The following is an 11,158-nucleotide window of genomic DNA, read 5'->3' as shown; positions in this document are numbered from 1 at the left end:
TGTGATAAGCACAAAGTCGAATGTGGTCAATGCTGCGACAGCTTATTTATTGTTCTTTCCTTTGGAATTAGTTTTTTTTCCTTCAAGATGCCATACCCCCTCCCCTTTAAGTTAAATGGTCGTTCCTTAAATGCATCATATTTCCGTTTTGAATATTCACTAAAATTTGACATACGACGCCATGCAAGCAAAAATCAATCCCACAAATGAAATTTGGATTTTTCTGTAACCATGCTTACAACCGTTAACAAGAAATTTGAAAATATGATGTATTACTTCTTTTTTTTTTTCTGTAATACGTATTACCATTCGAATGTTTTCTTAAAATTCTCATGTCCTCAAAACAACTAGTACAACATAGATTTTTTATTATTGATATGTTGTCGCCGATAGATTTTTAATAGAACGATCTGCAATAATTAAAGGGTCAACTTATAAGATAATAATACCTTATTGAATTAATTGTTACTTTGTTTTCGTCCTGAACATGCATGATTTTTTTATTAGTTGTTATTGGATTTGAACTAGATGTCAGTAACTGCGAGTACTCTCGGATATGTACTAAGTGTCTTTTTTGTTGTATGGATATTTAAGTACCCAGCCATGCACGTCCAGTCTGTGTTTTTGTTAGATGTATTTCTGTTTTGTATCGATCTCATGAGTTAAGCCTTTTTCATCTGATTTTTATAGTTTGTTCGTTTGTTGTACTGTTATACCACTGTCTCAGGTTAGGTGAATACTTCCATGTGTGAAAGTTTGTGCTTTCAAACTAGTTTAACAAGCCACATTCTATATGTGCCTGTCCCAAGTCTAGAGCCTGTAATTGAGTGGTTGTCGTTTTTTTGCTGTTTCTAATATTTGTTTTTTCGTTTATTTGTTTGCATAGTTTGGTCTTGGTTTGTGTCGGTACACTGTCCAAGGTAAAGTGAGGCTTGGCGCCTTCAAACTAGTTTGGCCCCGTCACATTCTGTATGTGCCTATCCCCAGTCAGAAGCCTGTAATACAGTGGTTGTCGTTTGTTGGTGTATATTATATTTGTTTTTCGTTCAATATTTTGTACTTGAATCAGGCCGTTTTCTCGTATGAATTGTTGTACATTTTGTCATTTCGGGGCCTTTTATAGCTGACTATGTGGTATGGGTTTTGCTCATTATTGAAGACCAATAGCTGTTAACTTCTATGTTATTTGGTCTCTGGTGGAGAGTTGTCTTATTGGCAATTATACCACATCTTATTTTTATATGAAATATTTGCCACTTCACTTAAAGCCAAATGTTCAATCAATCAATCAATCGTTCCATTTACAAGCAGACAATGCAGAATGATCTAGTAGAGGATGTAACGATAAATCTAAATAGATTCGTAAAGTGTATGCTGTAGACATAGTATTTGAACATCAACCGGTTAATATTTCAAAAATCCGAACTCAGTTACTTTCTCGTCATGACATATTCCCCCAAGGGTGACTGGGGAATAGAAGTATGGTCACCATTGGTCTTCCTCCGACCGGCAGTAAAACCCGTGCTAAAGTGGGGCGTCCGTTTGGCTGTGCGGGATGTACAAATTTGCAGCCACGTCCGGTCAGAATGAGGACGTTAAATCCGATGCCTCGTGTTAAGAGAGTGCCACGCTCTTTGCACGTTAAGAACCCTTGCAACAACTCTTTGAGGGGTCCGTAGGTGATCTGTTGCAAGGCTAAATTTCTGTCCCTATCCAATATACCATCATTTCCCGTGGCAGTCTAAATTTCTCCGACCTTAATCCCTTAATCTATTACAGAACCTACCTATTGTATTTATAGTGAACTTGTTCTCGTCCTGAATATGCATGAAATATTTGCCACTGGACGTTAAGCAACCAACAATCAATCAATCAATCATCATGACATATAAATAATCTTGTTTGAAAAAGTTCTTGAAGTATAAATTTCATATTTTTAATATTAGGACTAGTTATAAGATATTAATTGAAAATGCTTCGTAAGCCTTTGAAGGCTGTCTGATTGACTTTGTATACATGTATGTAAAAATATTATATCAGGTTGCACTATAAATAAAACTTTATATACAAGTCAGAAGATTATCCGAGTAAGCGGGTAGATAAAAATGACCGATCTGACAACACTTCTAAATAACTATTTAACATTCATTTATCATATGCGTTATGTTAAAGTTGGTGAGTGTGCCAAAGAGCCAGCAACCCAATAACATAAGAAAAATTATGGACATTGATAACTTGGCAGGATTAAACATGTTTGTGCACTAAATCCCATTTTTCTTTCTAAGATGTAATTGTTACTGAAAAGGCAAGAGCAGTGACAAAGATACATTTGTATTGTGTCATATACAACCAGCTTTAAAACTGTAGTTGGTTCATGTCTGCCATATTTGTTTTTCGAAAATTGTTTTGTTATAAATTATTCTGTTATTTTCTCAATTGAATTTTCACATTTTTTACGTTTAAAGCAGACTATATGGTATGTTTTACGTTGTTTTGAGGCCGTATGGTTGGCTAATTGCATACATTAATTTCATGTTAACTTTGGTTGATAGCTGTCTCAATGGCAAATATACCACATCTCCTTATTTTCATGCATCTAACCATGGAAGTATTATATTGTCGTCAATATAATACTTCAATGATAAGACTAATAATCAGCATTACTTTCATTGACGTGCAATTGAGAAGACATAAGACCGAAGAAAGCTGGATCAAACCATAAAGATTTATAGCATACATTTCTGTATCTCCACAAATCTAAGAATAATAACAACCATTTGTTTTTAAACATCTATTAAAAATGCTAGACATGAGAAATTATTAAATATATCATATATGCCCATCTTTCAGCAGTAGTCAATAAAAGAAGTTAAAAACAAATCAAAATTTTGCTCTGGATACTGTATTTTGACTATTAAAAAGCTTTTTTGCCAAGTAACATAAAATTCCGTGAAGATTTGAGAAAGTTACTGACGCAATATGTCTTTAAAATTGCTTTTCACGGAGACTCGAATTGCTTAATTGCATACTCTGGTTCTTCCCTATTACTATAGCCATGTCCTTCTTTCCTTTCACTCATTGTGGCCACACCTTTCCTCGATCTTCTTTGTCTTTTCATTCTTTTCGCATCCAACTTACAAAATTGATCATTGAGGAAGTCTGATATCCATGTCAAAATGGATTTTGAGAAGATTTTTCTCTTTGTCACCTCATTTTCAGAGTCAGATGTCTGATATTTCCTCACTTTCTTCTGAAGAAATAAATGAGGTGTCCTGCAAAACCTTTTTTAATTTCTCCTTTTCCTCGGACTCGGCCATTGTTTCATTGTTTGGACTATCGCCAATCGTCTTTCTCTTGCCTGTAATTTAATTAAAATGGATATCAGTTATGCTGAACTCTAAAAAAAATGTGCAACTGAGAAAAATCTTTAAACTGTCTAATTCATCAATGCACTTGTTCTACAGCAGTGTCGAGCGTTAACGAAATAAAAAAAAATCATTACTTTATGTGTGTTGACTACCCGAAATGATTGACTCGGGTATAGATATATGATTATCCCTGGTCATCTTCCGACAGGCAGTAAAATCCTTGCCAAAAAGGGGTGTCTGTTATATCAGATCCTGGCATTATACGGTTCGGAATGAACATGTAGGTTAAGCATGGGAATCAGACTCATAGGCATGTTTATATGTCTAACAAAATGAGGGAACTTGGAAGATTACTTATTGAATTACGAAAACATGGCATTTCATCTATATATGAAGTTTTTGGAAATTCTTATTGGGATACTTTTATCAGTTCAGTGCAAGAACTGTGTCAATTTGAGCCAAGTTCAAATACTTTTGGAATTCCATCCCTGACCTGTAAAGTTGGCCGATTCCTCAAGAATATTGCAGAAGATATTCTTTTTTAAATATTGAAAACAGGAGAAATTGCAGAAACTTTTTTAAAGTTATATGACCTAGGGTGGACAACAGAAATATCTGCAAAAGCAATAAGAACATTACAAATGAACAAATACAATTAACCCAAGTTACTACATTTAGTTGGTGATGTTAAATCAGCAAATATATAGATAGAAGGTGTAAAGAACTAGAACTAACAAGTGATGGCTATAGAGAATATTTCCAACTTACTTTTGCACAGATAATTCTTTTCAACCATATAAGCGCTCAGGGGTGATAGTTATCAAAATCACCTATTTCAGTTTCAGGAAAGAGTTGTCTCTCTTTAATTATAACTGAATTAAATCACTCATATAAGTGATTATATTTTACGTCCATGTTAATCAATGATGAAGCTATTGAACTATATTTTAATATGGATTGTTCCCCTTTGACATTTGTTAAATCACCTGTTTCAGTGATCTAGCCTTTTTTATGTATCAGTAACTGAAAAGACAAATTGAATTTAATATTTTATAAACGTAAACCTTTGCCTTTTAATTCCAATTTTTAAAAATTACAAAATTGTTATTCTAAAATACTCATTTCATCTATGTTATGTGATATTTTACTTATTCAAGTTGCATTACAGGTCTTGTGATAAAAAAGAAGATACAGATTTCAATAAAATGTTTGAGAACAAGTATTTTAGTTTTTGAAATTGGTTAAGATTGAAGGTTGATAACTATTAGACTGGTTGGTTCACGTCTGTCATATTTGTTTTTCATAAACTGTTTGGTTATACATTAGGTTGTTAGTTTTCTCAATTAAATTGTTCATATTGTTCATGTGGGGGCCTTTTAAAGGCAACTATATGGTTTGGGTTTTTCTCATTGTTGAAGGCCGTAGAGTTGTCTGTAATTGCTTAGATCCACCTTATGTGAACTTGTTGTCTCATTTGCAATCACACCACATCTCCTTATTTTTGTAAATAATTTGTGCATGTTCAAATTGTATTTCCTACAAACACACCGTCTGATTTAGTAGTTTTGGTCAGCACTGATTCAAGCTAGGTTTAATATCTTTTTTATTAGGAACATATTATGGTATTATCAATCAGTTAGAAACTAAACAAGATCAATAATAAATCTAGTTTAATATTGTTCCTTCATTAGCAGCTTAACGCCAAAGACGACACTGCTTAATATCAGATAAGAGTCTGTGCAATAAGGACCTTTTTTGGTTCCAAGTGTTAAGTCTATTATCTAAGGATGAAAACTGTTTCAAGTTGATGCATATAACTTGTTGTTTCCTTTAAGAAGAGTTGTTAGTTATACTCAAATGACGCTGTCTGAAAAAAACTATTTCAGTGAAAGTTAACATAATTGTCTGATTTTCAACCTCAATTATGGCAAACAATTATGGTGCCTAGTATACCTAGCTAGTAATAATCATGATTATAATAATTAAAAAAAACGTGTTCTTTATGTATACTTATTGCTTCTCATATCTGCATGATCTGCATCAAGAAGAAAGAGTATTGTATTAAATAATTATTTAATAGTTTCTCTTATTCTTAAAAGAGTAATTGTTTTGATAAAACAGGAATAGTATTATATTTTATCTCATATTTACCATATGCAACAGTTTCAAGATCTTTTATTTATATATTTTAATGATTTCATTTTGGATGCAACACAGCTTCTCATTGGCTGAAAGTGTTTTGTCTATCAGCTCAAAGACGCACCTGTAAAATAGTCCGGGTGATTGGTGCAGATATAGAGCAGAATTGCTCACTTGATGAGGAAAGCATGAGACTTTGCACAGTAGTTCTTAGTTGTATACCCTTTGATTTCAGCTATGGACCCACTCAGAAAAATCCAATATGGCTACCATTTTCAAGATGGCAGAAAAACGTTATAAATATCAAGATTGTCCGCAAGGTATTCTATATAATTTCGGAAATTAAAGAAATGATTCTTTAAAAAGGTCTTCGTGTTCTTGAATTTGTTATCAATTAATTTTAAAATATAAATAAGATATTTTGGTTATTTCTAGAACGCATACATTTGAAAATATGGCTGCTTATACAAAAACAAATAGTGAAAATCAAAATGTTAATCAATATGTGACATGTTATTGTAATTGTTCTTTAATCGCTTTCAGTTTTAATGGTTAAAATGAAATAGGTTGAAGTGAGTCGATTGAACGTTGATATAGGTCGGTTAAATGTGGTGGCATATTAGGTAACTTATCTGAACTTTGAGGCAGTGCCGAGGGCACCTTGTCTCGTGTCTCTTCAATGCCACGTCTTACGTCACTTATCGGGTTTTCATCTGCCGTACCCACTATATCGTCAAATTATTCTATGTAACCAATAGGTGGTACAGTACCTTTCTTGAGGCGGATGTGATGATTGCCATCATTTAAAATGGTTAAGGGACAACGATTTTCTTTTACAACTACGTGTGAAACCAATACGCAACTAGTCATCGGGCATGGTTCTAAAATGAACACCTGGTCAGCACTTTTATTAGTTTTAATGGTAACAGTCATTTCAGAGTTTGGCGGAACTGTGATGGTTCGTTTTATGCAAACTTGCTGAATTGAAATCTCACCTCCACTGCATTTATCACTTTGTTGTTGATGGTGAGTTTGGGAGTACTCAGATTTATCACTGCGCCCAGTGTGTCTAAAATATCTACCCCAAGTATAACATCGTCTGTTAACGGCGCTTTGCACACCTCCCATTGTATATAGATATAGGAAGATGTGGTATGAGTGCCAATGAGACAACTCTCCATCCAAGTTACAATTTATAAAAGTAAACCATTATAGGTCATGGTATGGCCTTCAACACGGAGCATTGGCTCACACCGAACAGCAAGCTCTATCAATGTCGAGAGAGGTGTTCTTTATAATCTTCCCAGTAACCAGCTGTTCACCCGAACCACGTAACGTTATGGTCTCCGAATCGTCATTATCTGCTGGAATTAATTTCTCATTCACTAATGTTATCATTGCAGCAGTGTCCACAATCATGCTCACATTCTGGTTATATATAGTACCTCGTACTGCAAGGCTTTTTCCAATGGTTTGTCTGATGAAAATATCAGACGAGGACGTGGGCCTATGTTCGGTTTTGTCATGAGGTGATGTTTCATGGCCGATAGACTTGGGAGTCGAGCGTTGGCCTACTGGCCTGACCCGTTGCTGTTTAAAGACTCCGTTGTTGGGGTTGCGCTTTGATTTGCTCTGTGTCCTGGTGAGGGTGACCGTTGCCTGAAATAACTGAGATTTCTGGAGTTTGTCCGTGGAGATGCTGACCGTTGTCCTTAGGGACTTTATAATCTCTGGCTTGGTGGGGTTGTTGTTGGTCGATAGGCATTAAACTTGGATGTATTTCTATCTGGCGATCTACTGCGATTATATTGCTCAGGGGGATCTTCCACGTGTATATTGATCAGGTGATCTTCCATTGATCTGGTGATCTTCCACGATTATATTGATCAGAAGGCCCAAGGTTATATTGATCGGCCAATCCACGGTTACGCTGATTAATTGAAAGCATAACATCAGCTAGTTTTGTGACAATTTGAGTGAGATTACGCACCTCATTTTCCAAAGGACTGCTCATATTCCCTTTATCGGTCGGTGATACTGCGCCATCAGCAAAAAAGACTTGCCGATGGGCATAATTGGCACTTTTTGATCCATATATCGCCATCTGGTTGGCTATTGAGGTTTATCAATTGTTTTAACGCCTTGTTGATCGTTTCTGGGTTCCTCTCTATTACATGCCTTGTAGAATCTTTGTCTTTATATCCACAGAGGAATGTTTTGGTTCCAATCTTGTCTTATCTTCTTTCTTGCTGAAGCGCTGCTTCAATGTTTTTCTTAAGGCCTTGGAATCATCATCTGTGTTTACCTTGCGAGCGTACTCCAAGGCAACATCGGCCAGGCAATCTAGGAGCCTACACACCTTTTTCCTGTTTTCCCATTGTCGTCTACCGGCAGTCCGTTCAAATTGGTAAATGAACGCCTCCCAAGTTATGGATCCTCTTCCATTGAATATTTGCATTTTTGGGAGCTGTGGGCTTCGGCTCCGGTCCCTTGCACCGGAATTTTCTTGCCATCGGGTATATTCTCTCTCAAGAGAGGAGTCTGAAGAAGAGCTGTTGCCACGCTCTTTTGGTTTCCTCTGCCCTTTCCTGGATCGGTCAGTGGAGTCAGCTTGCTGTTGTGGCAAGCCTGTTAGAGCTCCAGGAGCTGACGAGGTAGTCATAATTGGAGTCTTAAATGTGGGAGCAGGAGGATTTGCCATTGACTCGACAAGGATGGTACTGTTAGTAGGCACTGCAGTCAGTATTGGGAAATTTGATAGGATCCACTTGCAGCCAATTGTTTCTGTAATGGTGTGCTGCTCTGAACCAAATATGATTGACTCATTGTAGGTGGTAAATGTGCGTAAGAAGACACATAAGCCATTTGCTGGTATCCTTGATCAGTACTAGAGGTTTCTAGTATGTTCTTAAATGGAGGTTGTTGTTAAATAATTTGAACTGTCTCATGCAGGGCCAAGGGCCCTGACATAGGACTTCCGACTTAAAGTGAAGACACCAAATTTGCCTTCAACAGAGTTGGTGCGGTTGATGGTTCATGCGAACTAATTGGGGAAAGACCCTAAGCAGGGAGTTTGTTATGTATTTTTTGTGTACTTGTGGTCAAATTATGGCTTAGATGATGTGTCCATTGCAGGAATTTTAACTTCTTTATTTCGCTTGTCCACTAATTCACTTACAACAGATGCCATTTGTTGGAAAGTACCCTGCTGTTCAAATGCACTTTTAAATTGAACTGTGTCTCCTTCCTCAGTTGTCAGCTTGTCCATCGGTCTCACTACAACATTGAATTTCTCATTGGTCTGACCGTCAATTCCGCCAAGCGCTTACCACTAGCCTTGTGGTCTATCCTGTCTTCAGACTGCTGAAGTTGCTGAGATATTGCTCCCATCTGTTCATTATTAATATTCATTGCCTCTTTCTGTTCAGCTTGCATCGTTATGAGACCAACACATATTTTATCAATTCGCGCTTCGCTCTGTTTATATTGCGGTTAAATTCAGCTGTTCTTTAGGCATTATATTTCCTATCTGCTAAAAGTTCTTGGTACAATTGTTAAATAGTCATTTCTGATTTGTCCTCTGTAAAAGTGTCTTCAGCTGTGGGTTTCTCCATATCCCCAAGTGATTCAGTTTCTGCCATTTCAATGTTCTTGACCTTGTTGTCCTCAATTCCTGCCATTTCACTGATATGTGTTTATACAGTTCTCAAATCACAGTATAAAATCTCAAATTGCAAAATATTGCAACCCAAGAAATAAGATAGACACTGAATAATATCTTACGGTAGATAAATCTCAAATTACAGCTTTTATGTGTGACCCAAGACAAAAAATATTGCAGCTTTTAACGAAAGCCACTACTGCAGCTTTTTATGATTGATTGATTGTTGGTTGCTTAACGTCCAGTGGCAAATATTTCATGCATATTCAGGACGAGAACAAGTTAACAATAAATACAATAGGTAGGTTCTGTAGTAGGGGCTTCCGGGATTAAGGTCGGAGAAATTTAGACTGCCACGGAAAATGAGGGTATATTGGATAGGGACAGAAATTTAGCCTTGCAACAGGTCACCTACGGACCCCTCAAAGAGTTGTTGCAAGGGTTCTTAACGTGCAAAGAGCATGGCACTCTCTTTACACGAGGCATCGGATTTAACGTCCCCATTCTGACCGGACGTGGCTGCAAATTTGTACATCCCGCACAGCCAAACGGACGCCCCACTTTAGCAAGGGTTTTACTGCCGGTCGGAGGAAGACCAATGGTGACCATACTTCTATTCCCCAGTCACCCTTGGGGATGCAGCTTTTTATGAAAGCTATTACTTTGTATATGAAATGACAAGCCAGGCAAAATCAAAAGGACACACCTTGAACAGAGACTAAATGACACTATACTTTAATAAAATGATTAAATTCAGGTCAATTCTCAATAATGAATATTTGCTTATTTTTCAAGGCGGCCATTTTGAAAATAGCCGCCATTTTGAATTTCAAAGATAGATCAAAACAAAATCTTGCTAAGTACACCAAATCATTCAAATATGTTGAATTTTGTGCTTCCAGCATCAAATCAACTGTGGTTTGAGCAATACTGGAAAATATTTTAGGATGTATGGGGGCCATCTTGAAATAAACCGCCATATTAAATGTTGAGGGTGGGTCCATAGCTAATATTGCTCAGTACACAAAAATGTACCATCATGCAAAATTTGGTGCTTTCCTCATTATTTGAACAATTTTTTCACCGATCAGCTGGACTAAAAGTGGGATCTAACTGCAAAAACTTGAACCGATAATTGGGCATGTTGGAAGAAGCAAGAATTCATCTAAGGTCTTTGTTCATACAGTCGAGTCCAGACCTTATGTTTAATTCATTGCAAAATGTTTGAATTCGTGATTTATGTTTTGATTCTATATAACTCTACGAAAGAATAACTGTCACAAAGCATACCATGAGAAATGAAGTCAGTAATGTGTTTAGATAATTGTTTTCCATGACAGAAGTGTGAGGTTATTATAACTTTACAGTTGCCTGTTGGTAACTTGACATTACAAAATCTGAAACTAACTCACTTGCTCTAAATGAATTTAAAAAAGTAAATCTTTAATTTTTTCAAAGAAACTTTTAATTTTGACTACAGCATTTCAACAGTCATGACATTATAAAGCAGTTACATAACCACATTTAGAAACAATAAATGGTAACTTTGACCATAATCATAAAAAAAAGATTACAAAATGTTTCCCAACCTCACCACACACATTTAAAGTAACAAATTTATCAAATTTAATCCAAACACAAATTTATTAACAGTTTATCTGTTTGACTAAACCAATTTTATGTGGGCCAGCATTAGAATTGACCTATTTTAAGATTGAAAAATATTAATGAAAATCTGGAAACTAATATGTAATATGTTTGATTTAAATGAGACTCAAACTTTACATTGACTAGAAATGTAACTGTGATAACTGTTAACCATTAAAAAAATATCCTTTTTGCTCCCTTAATCATGTTAATCATGTGTATGTCATAATCATGATAATGTCAACAAATACATACTGAGTCAACATGAACTCATTTCAACAATTTAAAACATGTTTCACCTTCAGCATGTTCATTACCCCAAAAACAAATATACACAAACACA

The 11,158-nt window shown here is 35.8% G+C and overlaps 1 protein-coding gene across 1 annotated transcript in view; it reads right to left on the bottom strand.

Annotated features, from left to right (window-relative positions):
• LOC127732358 (protein TsetseEP-like) overlaps nucleotides 1-8,775 on the bottom strand; it is a 24,097-nt gene extending 15,322 nt beyond the window's left edge. Inside the window, exon 1 of the mRNA XM_052241393.1 lies at nucleotides 8,686-8,775. Within this exon, the coding sequence (XP_052097353.1) occupies nucleotides 8,686-8,775 (90 nt within the window). The remainder of the gene's footprint in view (nucleotides 1-8,685) is intronic.
• Between the last annotated feature and the right edge of the window lie 2,383 nt (nucleotides 8,776-11,158).

This window comes from Mytilus californianus, unplaced genomic scaffold, assembly GCF_021869535.1.
Source record: "Mytilus californianus isolate M0D057914Y unplaced genomic scaffold, xbMytCali1.0.p SCAF_24, whole genome shotgun sequence".
Classification (NCBI taxonomy): Eukaryota; Metazoa; Mollusca; class Bivalvia; order Mytilida; family Mytilidae; genus Mytilus; species Mytilus californianus.
Note: the sequence above shows the minus strand (reverse complement) of the source record. Positions and strands in the feature narration are given on the sequence as shown.